At 41.4% G+C, this 19,083-nt stretch overlaps 1 protein-coding gene across 1 annotated transcript in view; it reads right to left on the bottom strand.

Moving 5' to 3' along the window:
• Window positions 1–19,083, bottom strand: part of SMYD2 (SET and MYND domain containing 2) — an 85,114-nt gene that overhangs the window by 40,028 nt on the left and 26,003 nt on the right. Inside the window, exon 2 of the mRNA XM_036757636.1 lies at window positions 14,083–14,146. Coding sequence (XP_036613531.1) covers window positions 14,083–14,146 — 64 coding nt within the window. The remainder of the gene's footprint in view (window positions 1–14,082; window positions 14,147–19,083) is intronic.

Here is a 19,083-nt window from a genome sequence, read left to right as displayed (position 1 = left end):
CCACACCAGCCTCTTTAGACAAATTCCTCTTTTCTTCCCCAATGAAGTTACTTCCCTTTATGTCTTTAGAATTTCATTCTTGAGTATGTCCCATCCATGCCTCCTGGACTAACTTCCCCTGCAGCATTTTACTCCATAGGTTCCCAGGTATCTCTCCTCTGAACTCTTTGAAATCTGCTTCACCCAGATTCCAGGCGCATGCCAGCCTCTACCCAGAATTTCTCTCCTCTATTACAAAGTCTAGGATGGATATGTCTGAGGTGAGACTTGAACCTATGTCAATATGAGACCAAGGCCACCTCTCCTTCCATTATACCACATCGCCTATGTCAATCATGTGGTATTTAAAAAAAAAAAAGAATAGCAAATGATTTTCACAGAGCTTAATTTGTCTATTTGGTTATTAAGTTAGGGTGATTCTTTGAAAGGCAAACCCCAATTCTGAGGCATGTCCTAAAATAAATATTCTTATGCAGAGACTATTCTAGCTTAGCCATCCATATGCTATCTATGGGTAAATTTGGTTACCTTCAAATAGTGACTGGATGGTCACTTATCGGGATGTTATAGAGAGGTTCCTTTTCAAATAAGGGTTACATTAGATGGTCTCTGAGATCTCTTGCAACACCAAGATTCTGTGATGCTATTATGCAAAGACAGATGAGCTCTAACAGTTACATTTTAAAATAAACATCCAATCAGAGCTAAAAATCAGAACTACAATCTTGTTCAGTTAGCAACTGTGTGCTATTCATCTGAAAGATTCAAATGGTCTTCAAAAGACCCTTTTACCCACTACTCTGTTCCTGACCCTCTCAGACATTCAGATGCAAGATCCCAATGTTGAAATCTGATGATGGATGATCCTAACAGATAGTTTCCAACCCCCCCCCCTCCCCACATCTCCTCAAATAGGAAGGACTCAGTATTATTTAATACAGAATGCAGCACAGGTCCTTGGCTTAAGTTTTGTGCCAAGACACTCTGCAGAGTTAAATAACTCTGTGACAAATATAACCAAGAGCAGAGGGAGAGAGAAATGACAAGATATGCACAAGGGAGATGAAGATCTGTTTTTAGCTGAAGCCTGAAATGAGAGTGTTATGATAAAGCACAGAGGTAGAGAACAGGTGGTTGGTTCCAGCTCGCTGAGGAGAAACAAGCTCTTTTGGCAACTTCAGGGGTCCAGGGAAAGAGTGAAAGAGAGAGTAAGATCAAGTAAAGGAGAGGAGAGGAAGTTAGGGGAGTATCTGAGGCAGGAGCCAAATAATCTATAAATATTTATTTAATGCCTATTGCATAATGCATGTGGCAGGCTTGCGGTGTGGGAGGTGGAAAAGAAGAAGGGTGGAAGGCAGAGAAGGAGCCACAAAAGAAGTATTAGCCATAGCCCCTGACTCTGGATAGCTCAAAGTTTTCCTTAATGACAAGAGTATTCCCTAATGATTGTAGGTGGCATGGAATAGAGCACTGGACATAAGAGTCAGGTCAACTTGAGTTCAAATCCTGCCTCTGACATATGTGATTAGATAAATGACCCTAAGCAAGTCACTTAATCTTTTAAGCCTCAGTTTCTCCATCTGAGAAATGGAGATAACAGCTGCTACCTTAGGATTATTGTGCATGTACATGTGTATGTATGCATATATATGTATGTGTGTATACATGTGTATGTGTTCAAGTACTAGCACATACCTTAGTGCTTTTCTCATAATAGGTGTCTGTCAAATTGACAGATACACACATACATATATGGTGATCTCATCAGCTCACATGGATTAAAATTTCATTTCGATGCTGATGATCCTATTCATTCAGCACTAACCTCTCTCTTGACTTCCAGGCTTCTACCTCCAACTGACCAATGGACATCTCAAAATGGATGTCTCATATACACTTGTCCAAAACTGGACTTTGGGGGATTTTTCCCCCCAAATATTCCCCTTCTAACTTCCCTATTACTGTAGAGGATGCTACCTGACACCCAGGCTCATACTCTCATTCTTTCTCACCTGCCATATCCAATCTGTTGTCAAGTGCTATCAATTCTAAATTTGCAACATCTCCTATATATGACCCCTTCTCTCCTCAGTCACTGAAGCATCCTGGTACAGACTCTCACCACTCCATGCCTAGATATTGCAAAAGCCTGCTAATTAGTATTCCTGAATCAAATCTTCCCCACTCCTGCCCATCCTTTGCTCCTCTTCCTAAAGCGAAGTTCTAACCATGTCACCTCCTATACAATAAACTCCAGTGGCTCCAATATAAAGTCCTCTGTTTTAGTGTTAAAAGCCCTTCATAACCTGGCTCCCTCCTCCCTCTCCAGTCTTCTTACACCTTACTGTCCCTCCACATCCTCTATATCCAGGGATACTCCTCTCATTGATGTTCTTCTTACAAGACATGCCATCTTCTGACTCTGACCATTTTGGTTTTTTCCCCCTCATACTTAATATTTTATCTGTTTTAATCAGTCAAGATCTTTATTCTCACTATCACTACCACCTTGCTGCTATAGCCCTCGAAAACACAAGAAAAACACCACCTATCTCCACAATGGCCATGTCCAAAAAAAAAAAATATTTGGTTCAATCTGCCCATCAGGAAGTGGGTAGTATGTTTCATCATTAATCCTCTGGAATCCTGGTTGATTATTACATTAATAGTTCAGCACAATAGTATTCTATCATAATAACATACCAAAACTTGCTCATCCATTCCCTCATTTATGGGCACTCCCCTTGGATCCCTATTCTTTGCCACCTCAAAAAGACCTATAAATATTTTTGTACATCCATAAGAGTTTTGGGTGTTTTTTTGGTTTGTTTGTTTTTGCTTAGGACTAATCCTTTCCTTAATCCACCTTATCTCTAATTTCCCTTCTGCCATTTTCCCTTTCCTTCTTATTTCCTTGTTGAGTGAAATGTGAATTTCTGTACCCAACTGTGTGCATGTGCATGTGCGTGTGGTTGTCCTTCTTTTGACCAATTCAGAGAGTGAGGTTCAGAAGTCAGCCACTCCACCCAACTGCCTCCTCCTTATTTGTACAGATGTCTATTTGTGCACCCTAATTATGTGAGATAATTTTCTCTAATCTTCCTTTCCCTTCCCCCAGGGTATTCCTCTTTTCTCTTTCTACTCTTTTTTTTAAAGATCATGTAGACATAACAAAACCACTCCCAGTCCTTGTCTAATTGTACTCCAGGAACCTTGATGATGATAGTGTTCAGAAGGGACTCATGTGTCAACTCCCCACATTTGAAAATAAGCAATTTATCCTTTTTTAGTCTTTTATCATTGTTCATTAATGTTTACCTTTTGGTTTCTTTTCACTCCTTTGAACTTCAAAGTTTCCCTATAGTTCTGATCTATCAATAGGAATGCTTGGAAATCCTCTAGTTTATTAAAGGTCCATTTTTCCTCCTGAATCATTATAGTTAGTTTTTCTGAGCAAGTTATTCTTAGTTGGAAGTTCATATCCCTTGCCTTCCAGAATATCATATTCCAGGCTCACCATTCTTTATAGTGGTGGCTGCTAAATCATGTGTGATCCTGACTGTAGCTCCACGACACTTGAATTTTTTCTTGCTGGCTGCCTACAGTATTTTTTCTTTAACCTGGAAATCCTGGACCCTAGCTATGATGTTACTGGGAGTTTTCATTTTGAGGTTTCTTTCAGGAGGTGACCAGTGGATAATTTCTGAGAGATCTAGGTAGTTTCCTTTTAAGATTTCTTGAAATATGAAGCCTAGGCTCTTTTTTTTGTTCATGCATTCAGACAGTCCAATGATTCTTAATTTTTTTCTCCTCAATCTGTTTTCCAGGTCAGTTGTTTTTGCTATGAGATGTCTTACATTTTCTTCTATTTTTTCTTTCAGCCTTTTGACTTTAATAGTCTTGTTGCCTCAAGTAGTCACTGCCTTCTACTTGGTTCATTCTAATATTCTGGGAATTTGCTGTGTGTGCAAAGCTTTATATATCTTGTGCCAAGCTATTATCTTTCCAATTGTTTCTTCTATGACTCTCATTTCTTTTCCATTTTCTCCTCAAATATTTTAATCCATTTATAAAAACATTTTAAAAATTGTTACACTCTTGCTTCTTATTTTCCAGGAATTCTATGTATGTTTGGTTCCGGCTGTGTTTTCCTCTGAGAGATTGTTTGTAGATATTTTGGGAGTGACTCTCTTCTTCTGTGTTTGTGTCTTGAGTGTCCCTGCCACTGTAACAGCTCATGCTGGTAGGATTCTTTTTGTGTTTGCCCATTCTTCTAACAATATCTTCTTCTTCTGGAGGGAAGGTCAGGCCCTGTTGCTGTTTTTTTAGGGGGTACTGATGGTTGTTATTTGAGGATCTCAGGGATAGGCTAGGGACCTCTAAGTTTTCAGTGTTCCCCAAGTGTTCTGGTCTGGGGAAAAGTCTGATTGTCACTCCCCCGGTTTGAGTTCTACAAGTTGCTGACTTGGTTTTAGGGCTGAGCAATAATAGACTTTTGCTGGACTCTGATCCTATCAGTCAGCTGGGAAGCTCTGTTAGTTCAGAGTGGTAGAGTTGTACGCTCCCCTTTAGTCTGGGATTCCTGCTTTGGTTATTCCTCTGCAGTCTGGGTGAGATGCTGGAAATGAGATCCTGCTGTGGGCCTGACATCTGAGCCATGCCACTGCTGCTGCTGGCTTCTGAACTACATCCTTTTTCAGTTCATTGCCCAGGGTGCCTTCTCAGTCTGCTCTGGATTTGTGACTCAGGACTGGGTAGTGGGTGACAAAGTTGTCCGCCTTGCAGTACTGCAGAATGGGCCTGAGGATGTCCCAGTAAGAGTTTGGGACCTTCTCTTGCCCTGGTGCAAGCCTTTCCCTGGACACCACAGTACTCAGAGTGAAGCCAGCTCCTGGCCAGGCTTAGTCTCCAGTGTCTGCAGACCTTTCTGTTTGTCTCCCAATGCTAAGCTGGGCTAGACAAAGGATTCACTGTGACTTTTTCTGAATTCTCCATCACAATTCAGTCTGATACATTTGCTATATCTATTTGAAGGAGTTTGTGGATGGGAGTTCACCAAACTGCTTCCTAGTAGCCTCCAATCTTGGCTTCCCCCTCCCATACTCCATTTTCAATGGTTGACCCCCATATTTAGAAATCTGTCCTTCTACCTCCTAGCTTCCTTCAAGTCTCAGTAAAAATTCCATCTTCTGTAAGCTCATTTTATTCTTCTGTTCTCTTTATAAATTGTACCAACCTGGTATTCCTGTTTTCATCCTCAGTTGTCTCCTTCTGCTTCCATTTTCTACACATATATTTTTAAAATTTGAATTTGTCACTGATTCCCCATGTGCCTGCACTGGGTTTTTTTTTTTTTTTTGGTTTGTTTCATCAGCTCCCTTTTTCCTTCTCATTGGAGTAATTTCTGTTTGTTCACAATTTCATTCCTGAGAACTTCCTATCCCTATTAGACATCCCCTGTACCATATTGTCATAAAATACTACCTGCCCATCCTTTCTGTTTGAAACCTACACTAGCAAAATCTAGGGAGCCAGGTTTTGCCTTGTTTTCTTCTCCTTTTCTATCCCTCGCTTGATGACTGAATGGGGTGGTTGTTGTTGTTTTGACGCGATCTATGATTTCCCTGAGAGAGGGAGCTCCTAGTGAGGGGCATATTAGCACCTTCTCTGAGATTTACAATCTTGGAGATGTGCCAGCAGCCTTCAGAGGTTAAGTATCTTCCTGACTCAATGCCAGCCAGAAGTTACCTCCTCTATGCTGTGATGCCTCTCTAGTTACTGGCTCCTAAAGTTCTTGTCACCTCTGAGGCAGTAATCAGTTCTTCGTCGCTGGTTATAGTCAAGTGCACGATAGCTGTTCTCTTTGTTGTTGCCTGTTCTACCTTTTCAAAGATGAAATTATCATTAAGGGGAGTCACAGGTTTATCAGGAGTACTTTTGGCAGAGAAAGAAAAAGAGTGTGTCAGACGTTCAGAGAGCTGGAATCCCCTATGGCTACAACATTGGGTCAAGTTCATCATCTAATTCACCCTTCCAGTCCAGGTGGGGTACAGCCTACTTCTGCTTCTACCTTGGTTGAGCCTCACTCCAATGTTCTCCATAATATTTCTGCCTTCATGTTTGTTCTCTTTTCTCTCCCATGGCCGCTCAAGGAGCAGATCAGAAGATGACTTCATTCTTTCACGATGAAGGCCTTGAAGCGAAGGCAAATTGACCACTTTTAAAGTGGATTGTAGAGGGGATTCTCACTCAGCTATGGGTTGGCTTACATTGCCTCTGTGGAGCCTCCAAACACTAATATTCTGTGTTCCCCTATGCCAGTGCCTGAGATATACAAATTGTCACAAATGACCAGTTGAGGAAGGAAACCAAAACTCAGTATAGGTGGAATTCCTAAGGGTCCATGGTCCTGCACAAAGATGCTAGATACAGTCAATAGCTTTCCATGGCTAGCTAGGTGAAGGGACTGAATGGAGAGAGGAATGGAAAGAGATAGGTAGAACAACTGATAAGAATCACAGAATTTCACAGGGCAGCTAGGTGGCACAGTGAGTAGAGCACTGGCCCAGGAGTCAGGAGGACCTGAGCTCAAATCTGACCTCAGACACTTGACACATATACTAGCTGTGTGACCTTGGGCAAGTCACTTAACCCCAATCACCCTGCCTTTCCCCCCCCCCCAAAAAAAGCAAAACAAAACAAAAAAAAGAATCACAGAATTTCAGATCTGGAAACTGCCTCTCAATCTGCAATCCAGTGACATTGGCCTTGCTTTTCCTTGAGCAAGACATTCCATCATCTCCCAATTCCATGTGTTTTTCCTGCTTGTCCCCAATCCCTGGAACTTTCTCTCTCTTCATTTCTGTCTGCAGGCATCCCAGTTTCCTTCAAGTCCCAGCTTCTCCCAATTCCCCTTAATGCTAGTTCCTGCCCTTAAGAGTATCTATTTTATCTTATTTGTACATAGATGTTTGCATATTGTCTCTCCCATCAGATCAGGAGCTCCTTGAGAGCAGGGAGCATCTTTTGCCTTTCTTTGAGCAGGCTGGCACATAGCAGGGCTTAATAAATACTTGTTAACTTAATCAGATCATAAGTGTCAGACCTTTAACTCAATCCCACCAAACAATTAAGTGCTTACTATGTGCTAGGCGCTAGGGATACAAGAAAGGCAAAAAGGCACTGTACTCAAGGAGTTTAAACTCTAATGGGCAAGACAATGTGCATATCAACTGGTAAATTAAGCTACATGCAAAGCAGATGGAAGGTAACTTTAGAGAGGAAGGCTCTAATAGCTAGGGGTCCCAGGACAGGCCTCCTGCAGAAGGTGGCATCTGAGCTGAATCTTAAAGGTACCAGAAATTCTTAGGCAAGGCAGTGAGAAAGAGACCACTCCAGGTAGAGATGAGAGATGGTTAACAGACTATCTCTGGACAGGGCAGTGGCTAACAACTCTAGCTTAGCTGCTCAACGTGCAAAGCTGCTTCGGCTAGTCTTGCTTCCTAGTATCAGGAAGTAGCTAGTATTAGCTGGGATGGCTACAGGCAACAAAAGTTGATGACTCACCAGTCATCGACTCCAGCCAAGGAGCTAGTGCTCTCTCAGGCCGGGTGATATTAATTTCCATCTCTGCTTCAGAGCTAAATTTTTTTCAGATGTGTAAAAACCCTGAACAACTGATGTATATGATGCCTTAATTACAGCAACAGCTGACGATTCTATAGCCCTTGAGGGTTTGTAAAGATCTTTTTCTGCATAGCAGTGATAGGGTGGGCTGGGAATTGGTTCTCCCTCTCCTGCTCTACCACATTACATAATGAATTATCTCATTCTATCCCTGGGTATTAACAAGCCAGTGGGGTAGATATCAGCAGGAATTACTGCTCCCACTTATAGACAATGAGACTGAGGCTCGAAGGGGTTAAATGATTTATCTGTGGCCACACAGTGAAGACACCTATCAGGTAGTTTCCAAAACTTCAGTCCAGCACCCTTTCCATTGGACTGTTTCCTCACTGTCTTACCCATGGGAAAATGACTGAGGCTACTCACCCACCATCAATAAACCAAACATTTATCCCACAAAATGGTGACACTACCTCCCTTGTGATGACGCATCTTTTGCCTTTGCATCCCCAGTGCATAGCACAGTAGCACAGAGTAGGTGCTTAATAAATGGTTATTGACTGAGCTCCTAGCTAGTAACCAGACCTATAACATTCACTGGCTAAGGGGAAGGGGATAAGCACTTGTACAGTACCCACCGTGTGTCAGGAACTGCACTAAGCGCTCTCCACAAACATCATCTCATTGGACCCCCACAACGATCCTGGGGGGGAAGGAGGTGTTCTTGTTATACCTATTTTACAGTTGAGGAAACTGAGACAAATAGGGTTAAATGAGCTGCCTGAGGTCACACAGCCACTAAATATCTGAGGCCACATTTGAACTCAGGTTTTCCTGACTCCAGGCCCAGAGCTCTATCCAGTGGGCATTAATCAATCATCTTCCTCATTAACACCATGTTCTTACCAACTATAATAATCAACGAAAAGGGTAATTATTCCAACATCTCCCAGTTTCCTTGTGGGTTTTTAATTGCCTAAACCACGTCAACTGGCAGCTAGGCAGCCTAATGCACAGCATGGTAAACAGGAAGACCTGAATTCAAATTCTGCTTTTGACACTTACTAGCTACGGGACCCTGGGCAAGTCACTTAACCTGTTTGCCTCAGTTTTCCCATTTGTAAAATGAAAGAAATAATACTTGTGACATTCATGAAAATGCCTTGTCAAACTTAGGGTCTTCGATTTAGAACTGGAAGGGATCTCAGAGGCCATCCAGTTCAAGCCCTTCCTTTAAAGATGAGGAAACGGAGGTCCAGAAATGTTAGAGGGCTTGCTCAAGATCGCATAGGTGGTCAATAGTAGAGTCCTCTGAATCCAAATTCATTATTGTCTCAACTGTACTGTGCTCCCTCTCACTAAAAGACCTCTATGAACATCGGCCGCCATGATAATGATCAACCAACCTCTAGAACCCTATCCCTGGCTTTCAGCCTTTGCCTAGGCTGTGTGTCTTCACTCCTCTTGATCAGGGCAACTTCCAAAATCCAACTTACAACTCTATCACCTCCACTTGATTGTGAAAAACTGATTTCCTCTCCTTTGCTATCCAGTTAAGAAACACATTCTGGGATGCTCCAGTTCCCACTGATTATCCTGCAAACTAACTCCCCCAAATATCCTCTTGGTAAGGGTATGGCAAATTGGAGGCAATCTCTGCCAAGAAATGGTCTAACTGAATGAATAATATATGAATTTCTCCAGGCCTGTTTGTAAAAATAAATGTACTTCATTAAAATACCCACGACGCGCCAACCTACCAGCAATTCTTCCCTCCCTCTTTTTTTTTTTTTTAAAGTTTTCATTCCCTTTATTCTTTAAGCACTATTCATTAAAATTCTTCCTCTGGCAGGATCATACTGAGTTATGTAAACTAAGAAACAGAAGAGCCATAGCCAATTTGTGCAAAATGAGATTAAAAATCAGAAACATTGCAGACTAGGAGTGGGGCTGCTGGAACAATGATTATCCTGTGATTTCAGGACCTCTCTGAGGAAGCAAAAGGACTTCACCAAGTTGTTTCTCCTTCTACTGTTCCAGAAGAGGCTTTAACCAGCATGGTTCTATTGGTCTTCCTGGTGCTCTACCAGGGGATTTTTCACACTCCTCAATTTCATGTATTTTGTAATTATTCCACTTTATTTGTTTGCACACTGCTGGGGGTAGCTTTCAGAAAGGACACTTGCTTGCTCAGTGAATGTTAAAGAAGACAGAGAAACATACCCTCCCACCCATGACCAGCTACAGCACTCCAAATGTCATGTCAGATTGTTGTTTTTCAGTCGTGTCCAACTCTTCATGACCCCATTTAGAATTTTCTTGGCAAAGACACTGGAGTACTTTGCCATTTCCTTCTCCAGCTCATTTTACAGATGAGGAAACTGAAGCAAAAAAGGGTTAAGTGACTTGTCCAGGGCCACACAGCTAGTAAGTATCTGAGGCCAAATTTGAATTCAGGTCTTCCTTACTCCAGGCCTGGTGCTCTATTCACCACACCACCTAGCCATCCTCTCACATTAGGGTACTTGACAGCAATCTGGGCAGTGTCTTGGAAGTCCCAAGATAACTTGGTTTCATAATCAAGAAAGATTCCCATTTCTTATGGTATCCTCCTAGGACTCTACTATAAAACACAGGGGTGCCCTTGCCCATACCCACTGCAGACAATGTCTTATCTGTGCCTGGTGCCTTCTCTGGGTGCCAGAAACCAGCAATTAAGGAGTGGCATTGAGGGACCACCACAAGGAGTCTAGCCCTGAAGAAAGCCCTGTTACCAGATCTTAGAGGACACTGCTTTGAAAGTATGATGCTTTTTCTACTAGGACACCAGCACTTTTACAAGGTTTTCTCTCAGTGGGATGTATGAATAGTGGTAGTCTTCACTATAGTCTACACTGATTTCATCCAAGATTTCTCTTAAACCAGGCCCTACAGAGAAAACATAATAGCTTACAGTACTGAAACAGTACAACTTCCCTAGCATCTGGCACCTAAATCAGAAAATGTCACCCTCTAAAACTGAGTCTAACAAACATTTCACTATACTAGAATTAAATCAAGTAGAAATTCTCAAAGGTCCTCGTAAAATTCACAAGGCCAGAAGGAATGTTAGAAGTAATCTAATCAAACTTCCTCATTTGACAGGAAAGGAAACTGAGGCCTATGGAAGCAAGTTACCCAAGGTCATGCAGCTCACAAGAGATTTAAGGCAACATTCTCTAGACTGGACTTTGGAGTCTAGAACCCAGGGCCCACACTTCTGTTTGTTAAGCTGTGTGACCATAAACAAGTCACAACCTCTCTGAGTTTGTTTCCTTACCCATAAAATGAGGAAAATAATACTGTGTCAATCACCTAAGAGTTCTTTGCAAACCTTACAACAGTACCTAAAGGTGAATTAGCAGTAGTAGTAGTAGCAGCAGTCGCAGCAGTGCTAAGAGTTGGAACTAGAATGAAGTGTTCTGAAAACTCCCCGATCCAGGAGTGTCTCTACTACATCATGCCACCGCTGCACTATCAGCACTGTAGCTGCTCCTCATTTCTCCCTGACAAGATTTATCAGCGCACTTTGTTTTAGGACAATGTTCAATATAAAACAGCAATAATTCCTCCATTCTTTTTTATTTTTTAACTTTTACATGGTTTAGCTCATTTTAGTTTAACTGAGTGGCAGATCTGAGAAATCTGGGCAGACAGGTATGACCTGATTTCTAGGCACCTTGTATTGGGTGTCCTTAAAATCTCGATGAAGGCAGCTTCCTTGTTAGTATAGCGGTCAGTAACCCCACCTGTCACGCAGGAGGCCAGGGTTCGATTCCCAGACGGGAAGCATCTGCAAATTCCTTTGGGGCAGCTAGGTGGCACAGTGAGTACAGCACCGCCCCTGGAATCAGGAGGACCTGAGTTCAAATGTGGCCTCAGACACCTGACACACTAACTAGCTGTGTGACCTTGGACAAGTCACTTAACCCCAATTACCCTGCATTGCCCCCTCAAATAACAAAAGATTCAAAAAAATCTTGGTGAAGTTTTAAGTTTTAATAGCTCAAATTCATACCCTAAAGCTCCATTAGCTTAAAACTTCACTAAGACTTTGAAGATACACTGCATACAATGCCTAGAATAAGGTTAACAAAAATACCACTAAAATATAGCAGAATTCACACTATTCACAAAATCTGATCTCAGTTCTAGAGAACAAATGTTAAACACTCTTCCCTACTCTCTTGGTGGAAAGGGAATAGAACATAAAAAGGAAGTGTCTGCTTATGCTGTCAACTCCCAGATGCTGGGTCAGTTCATTTTGTTGTTATTCCTTTGTTCTAAGAAGAGAGTTGGTTTGGAAAGTGATCACCTGTAAGTATCACCTTCTATTTTTTGATTCCTGAATAGCCAATGGGAGGTTAGATGAAGTCCTGAGCAGCTAACGAGGTGCAGGGGATAGAGAGCTCGGCCTGGAGTCCAGAAGACTCATTTTCCTGAGTTCAAATCTAGCCTCAGACATTTACTAGCTGTGTGACCCTGGGTAAGTCACTCAACTGTTTGCTTCAGTTTCCTCATCTGTAAAATGAGCTGGATTTAAAAATGGCAAACCACTCCAGTATCTCTGCTAAGAAAGCCCCAAATGGGGTAATGCAGAGTCAGACTTGACTGAAAAATGTCTCAACAAGAAGGAAGTATGGCCCACATCTTGGTATTTAGAGTCCAGTAGAAAAGCAAAAGAGTGAAGCAGATGTGTTGTGAATCTCCTAATATATAAGATCTGGAGACAGAAAGAATCTTATGTGCCATCTAGTCCAACTCCTTCATTTTACGCAAGAGGAGCAAGGGCCTAGACAGGGTTTAAGTGACTTTTTCAAGGTCATGCTGGAGTGCAGGGACAGGATTCAAACCCTAGCCCTCCTACCTTATATCACACCAGTATGCTTTATAATGCACCACGCTGCATCATTTATAGATGATAAAGCCAGGGCCCAATAAAGTGACTTGCCCAAGGCCACACAGGTAGCAGAGCTGGGTTTGATCCTGAATCTTTTGGTGACAAATCCAGTGTTTTTCCCATGGAAAGATGCTGCCTCTTATCTCAAGCCTCTGCTTTATTTCCACTATGCAGTCAGCCCGAGGGAAACCATATGGCTTATGAAGTCATGATTCCAAGGCTTATTAGCAACCTCCTCAATCCTCAGGAGAGCTAAACAATGTCATGTGGTGCAACTGGCAGGCACACACTAGGGGCGAGAGAGAGAGAAAATAAAACAAGAAACAAGACAAGCAGTGGGGATGTACCTGAGGTAGGAGTTGTCTCCAGGGATGAGACAGGGATTGAGTGAGGGGAGGGAACAAGCATTGATTAAGCACCTACTGTGTGCCAGGCATGGTGTTAAGCACTTTACAAATACCTCATTTGATGCTCACAATAACATTGTAATGTGGGTGCTATGGTTATAGGGACTGGAACACTTGGTTACTGCTACTTCCATGCATTAAACTAACCTATTCATTTAATAAATACTGATTAAGTATTTCTAAGAGAAGTGCACTATTACTGGGGCCTCTGTGAGTTTTACACCAGCTTATTTTATCTCTCCCCAAAGCTCCTCATTGCCTACTGTGTGATGCAGCCAAAACTGCCATCCAGCCTTCCCATACCAAAATGCTCTAATAACATGCATATGGGCAAAGAGTTCAGAGTCACTGACTCACAGGGCTTGAAAGGGCTTTATAACATCTTGTCCAAACTGTATCTGAAAGACCTCTTCTCTATAATATTACTGATTAGACATAGCTTAGCCTTCTGCTCAAACACCCCCAGTGACAAGGAACCCACATCCTCACCAAGTGGTCGATTCCCTTTTTGGACACATCTAATTGCTAGAAGTTCTTCCTTGTCTTAAGCAGAAGTCCACTTCCCCTCCCCTGTAATTTCTATCCATTGGTCTTCATTTAAGCCAATACTTCTCAGAAGCCCTGTTTGGGAGATATTTAGTGCAAGGTCCAGGGCTGGCCTACACTTAAGATTTCTATGAATTAAGACCTTCGTTTCAGGTTTTAAAATAGCACTTTGAGTGCATGTAATTTGTCAGCTTTACTTTTTTTGAAGTCACTGATAGATGCATAGGGGGAAGAATAATGTTTTCACTGGGGACACAACTAATTTTTTAATCTTGTACTTGACTTTGAATTGTAATTTTGTTGTATGTCCTGAAATCAGCTTTTCTTCTTAAGGGATGGGCCAGAAAAAAAACAAACAAATTGTTATCACCCCCATCAGAACTGACTAAATTAAGTCTGTCATAGACTTATAATCTAGCCCAATTCCCTCACTCTGCAAATGAGGAAACTGAAACTGAAATCCCTGATTTTGGCTGTACTGGTATTGGTACATTGTATTCCAAAATCAGGAAACAAACCAAGGAAAACCAGACCCTCTTCCCTCTTGCTTATTCAGGCACGTACCTGACACTCCACATTGCAGTAAAATGCTTGTCTACATCTTCCACATTTCGACAATCCTTCTTTCCTTAAAAAGAAAAAGGGTACTGTAATATCCACCCTATAGAGGAGAGAGGCATAGACACATAATGGTACCCAGTTTGTCATGCAGTAATTAATTGGATAAGAGAGTCAAGATTTTATTAACCTTAGATTCCCCAGTGGCAAATGACATTTTTTCAGAAAAAAGATTTTTGACCAGAACCCCAGCAATCCAAACCCCAGTGGAAATGGCTATTAGTCAGTCTGAATGTCTACAAGCATTGTTGCTAATGTTCAGTCATTTCAGTCTTGTCTGATTCTCTGTGATCCCATTTGAGGGTTTCTTGACAAAGATACTGAAGCGGTTCCATCTCCTTCTCCAGATCATTTTTACAGATGAGGAAACTGAGGCCAACAGGATTAAATGACTTGTCCAGGCTCACATAGTAAGTGTCTGAGGCTAGATTTGTACTCATGAAGATGACTCTTCTATTGCAGAATATTTAATACATGAAGAATATTACATCAGTTAATATAATGGGATAGAAAACATTAATTAACAGAGTAGGTCAAAAGTCAGAGAGCAGTTGTAAGCCGAAAATTTAAAGACTTAAGAATTAAAAGCTTAAGCCACCATACAGGAGATCTAGCCCATGGTTCTCTGACCCAGAGGAACATACAAACTAAGATGATAATATCTTCTAATTATCACGCTTGGTTTATTTACAGCTTTGTGGCAAGAAGCCAACTTCTTGCGTATCAGTTTTCTCATCTGCAAAATGCAGATGATAATAACAGAACTATCTTGCAGGTCTGATACTTTAAACACTCCAAATCAAGGACACTAACAAAACCTTTCCAAACAGCAAAAAGTGAACAAATGCCAACTTGATCCTCATAGATGGCTTCACAGAAAAGTTGGCAATAAAGACAGCTGCAAACACTAGCCAAGTAAAATACCTAAATTCAAAACCTTGTCATTTGCTGGTAGGGACATTCTCAAATGAAACCTCTGAAACATAGGTTGACAGCCACATCTGCACATCTCTATCCATGGACTAATCAGAAACAACCTTGGATCCTAAAGGTGAGTTTTCTGCAGGTTCCTGCTGCGTTGTTTTTGTGTAGCCCTTACATAACAAGAATTCTACTGCTCCTTTATGACATTTTATATGTTGCTGTGTGCCCTGCTAGATAGAGACCAGTTACAACTTTTTCAAAGAAAATAAACCCACAAACTAAAACATATTAAGTAAACAGATTTCTTTTTTTCAGGTTTTACTTTTTCCCTCCCAAAAAACCCTTCTATGTAATTCTTGGCTCTGGTAAAGCCATCCTCTCTTTATTTGTACAATCATTTGACCGCAGGGGAAAGGACAGAAGGAAAATCAGGAAAGTCAGTCACTGTTCCAACACCACTGCAAAGTATGCAGCTGCATTGCAGCAAATCGGAGGCATAGCCTGGTGCCTGCAGGATGGCAGACCTGACCTATCCCAGCAAGAAATCAGGGCTAGCCAACTCTGATGGAGCCCTCTCCACGAGCTTGCAAAAAAAGAAAAAAAAAAAAAGAGAAAAAAAAATCACGCAGCTGAATTCTTTGCTCCTTCTTGTCAGCAAGCGGTAGTCACTACATTACTCCCACAGAATCCTGCAAGTTTTCCAAAAATGCTTCTGTTGGAACTAAACAGACTGTCTTACAGTTTTCATGACAGCGCTTGAATCCCGAGAATCAGACTTCATGATGTGTGGGAGGGGAACACATTTCAAAGCTGAAGCATAACAAACATCCCAAATTTGCAGGTCTAAAAAAAATTGCCAAGAACACACTAATCCAGTCAAAGGTGGCCCTTGTTTCTAGGCACTTCTGGATACAAGGACATGAGTCCTTTGGATGTACCCAGGGGTTCTCTAAACTCTTATCTTCTTGGGGGGTGGGTGGGGAGAGAAGTCACAGGTTGATTAAGCATTCATTCCGTGACTACTGTAAGTGGAGTATCCAGGTAGTGGTGGTGGTAATAGTAGTAGTAGTATTGTAGTTTGTGTTGTGCCTTGCTCCTGTGAGAGTGCTGTGGGGGAGGAGGGAGAAGAGGAGTGCAAAACACACACACAAAAGAAAGATAATTTTCTTACTATTCCAAATCTTATATCATATTTGGGAGAGACAGACTCATAAATAACTGATGGGTAATTAACAAGTCATTGGCCAACAAGTACAAAGACCTACATAGTTCAGGACAGCCAGATGGACTGAGTGTTGAACTTGCGAGTAAGGAAATTTATCTGTGTGAGCCTGAGCAAGTCACTTAAAACTCTCCAAGCCTCAGTTTCTTCATCTGTAAAATGGATATAATAAAAGCTCTCCCCAGGGTTGTGAGAATAAAATAGGAGAATATTTGTAAAGCCCTTTGCAAACCATAAAGTGTTACATAAATGCTTATCATTATCATCATCATTATCATATGTAGAAGTACCAAACTCAGAGGCTGAAAACCTGAGTTTGAATCCTAGTTTTGACATGTTCTGTGACCTAAGCCCCTTGGTCATCATTTGAAAAGTGGTTTGCTATGAGGACTAAACATTATATAAAACTTTTCAGCCACAAAGAGCTGTATAAATTAGGGTTATTAAGCTACAGTTTGAATACATAACAATCATGTGATTAGAGTACAATGGGGATATCTGAGAAGGCTTCTTGGAAAAAGTAAGTTTGTAGGTGCTTAATATGTGTGCGGTTGTGTCTCCCTCCTTCCTCCATTAAAAAAAGATCAACTTTTAATTAAGATGAAGCTTTGACTCATTTCCAGGCTCAATGGCAACATCTCAAGAAGAAAGCAGGCAATTTTAGCTGTAATGACTCATCAAGCATGCTGAGATCTTAAGGGGGATTTAATCAGAACAATGTGGCCACTCTCTCAATGGCCAAGGCTTCTTTGTGCGATCTAGTCACTTCAACGGCCAAGGCTTCTTTTGGATCCAGTCACTTCAGTCGCCAAAGCTCCTTTGTGGGATCCAGTCTTATAGTCCACAGGCCTTGAGGACAAGGCAAAGGACAGTTACTCTCTCAAATGCTTTTTCCTTTGAGGTCTGGGACAATTATTCTGAAGGTGGGGAAGATGTCCCAAGAAACAGATTCAGAAGATCATAAAGTCAGAGCTTGAATGAATCTGAGAGGTCATCTGGCCCAACTCCCTTCTGTACAGATGTAGAAATGGAAGCCCATGTACAAGTGACTTGTCTAATGTAACATAAGCAGTAAGGGGCAGAACACTGGCTCTGTATGACCTTTAAATCCAGGTCCTTCAATGCTAAATCTAGTCTTTTCACTATACCTCCCTACTATAGCAATCACTGTGTCTGATGGAGCCAACTCTGATGAGGACATAGTGATAGAATGGGCATCTGGCTACTTACTGTGTGAAAGCATTCTTCCATGTGGTCTGGGAGGAGGCCTTTATTCCCTAGAAGCAGGCAAAATGGAGTACAATAATAGCTAACATTTATATATAACTCATTAAATGCCATACACTGTGCTAAGTGTTTTATGATTATCTAACTTGATCCTAACAACAACCCTGGGAGGTAGGTATTATTATGTTTTTTTACAGATGAGGAAAGTGAGGCAAACAGTTAGTGAGCAAGGGAGGATTCAGACCCCTGGTCTTCTGTCTCCAAAGTCAGCACTCATTTTACTGATCCATGCTGCCTTCACTGTTTTCTGTTCTCTAGGATAAGACGCAGAGAAGCTCATCTCTCCTATTCAATACAATCAATCTCATTCTACAGGACCTCATTATTTCACAGGTTTTGGTTATCTTGCTTGTCAAGTAATGGCCTCTATGCACACAATGATGTAATACTGCAGATCTCTCATTGTAGCACAAAATGCTGACTCTGGCCAGATTGTTTGGATCCCTAAATACCAGTATTTTAGCAGCATCTTACCACAGAGTTCGTGAGCTGGCACTCACTACCAACTGGTTGTCTGATTTTTTATCACTTAAAGGATCTCACAGGCTAGTTCTCTTCTGTCAAGTATAGGAGAAACCCAAGGCAATTACTGTCACTAATTCAGGCAAAAGTCTGCTTTTGTGTGGAAAAACTTCGGGGGAAAAATATGACCCAAAACCTTTTGCCCTGAATTACCCGGCTAATTGTCTCAAGTCTTTTTTTTAACTAGGAGAGGTGTGAACTTTCATAGTTCTAACATCTCAGCTCTGAAATAAAGCCTCACTGAGCTGGTAAGTGAGTGGAGAAAATGTATGATATTGCTGACAGGGAAGTTTTAGCTGGAAAAGTTTATTCATACTGTTTTCCAGGAGAATGAGTTTTTTGAATGCCAAATCCCTGAAAACTTCATGGGGGAATAAAACTTTCACTGCAGTAATTATCAATATAAGGCTTGTGAAACATATTCACAGGACCACAGGGCTTGCAAACATCTGATCTATTTTACAGATTAAGAAACTGAGGCCTAGAGACATTAAGCTTATATAGAATCTTCAAGTAACCACTGGAATCTAGGTTTTAATTTTTAATTCAATCATGTCCTAGTCTAGTGCTACATGTTATGTTCAATAAATCCTTAATAAATTTGATTGCATAAATGAATAAGCAGCCTAATTTGAGACTCTCCTAATTAAAAGGATGGTTAGGGAGAGTCACTGATGTGATATGACTGATGTAAGAGTCTTAAGACATTTCAATCAGTCAACAAGCACCTATTAAGTGCCTTCTATGTGCCAGGTGGGCCCTATGCTGTGTGTAGCAGGAGATTACATTCTCCTGGGAGAGACAACAAGTACATAAGTAAGTAGGTGTCTACAGAATACATAGAAGGTAATTTTGGGAGAGAGGCCACTAGGAGGGGGGGAGGGTATTAAGAAAGGGTTCACATTTGAGTTGGTGCTTGAGCTGAATCTTAAACGAAACAAAGGATTCTAAGAGGCAGAACTGAGGAAAGAGTATAGGGCATATTCCAGGAA

Source organism: Trichosurus vulpecula, chromosome 4 (assembly GCF_011100635.1).
Source record: "Trichosurus vulpecula isolate mTriVul1 chromosome 4, mTriVul1.pri, whole genome shotgun sequence".
Lineage (NCBI taxonomy): Eukaryota > Metazoa > Chordata > Mammalia > Diprotodontia > Phalangeridae > Trichosurus > Trichosurus vulpecula.
Note: the sequence above shows the minus strand (reverse complement) of the source record. Positions and strands in the feature narration are given on the sequence as shown.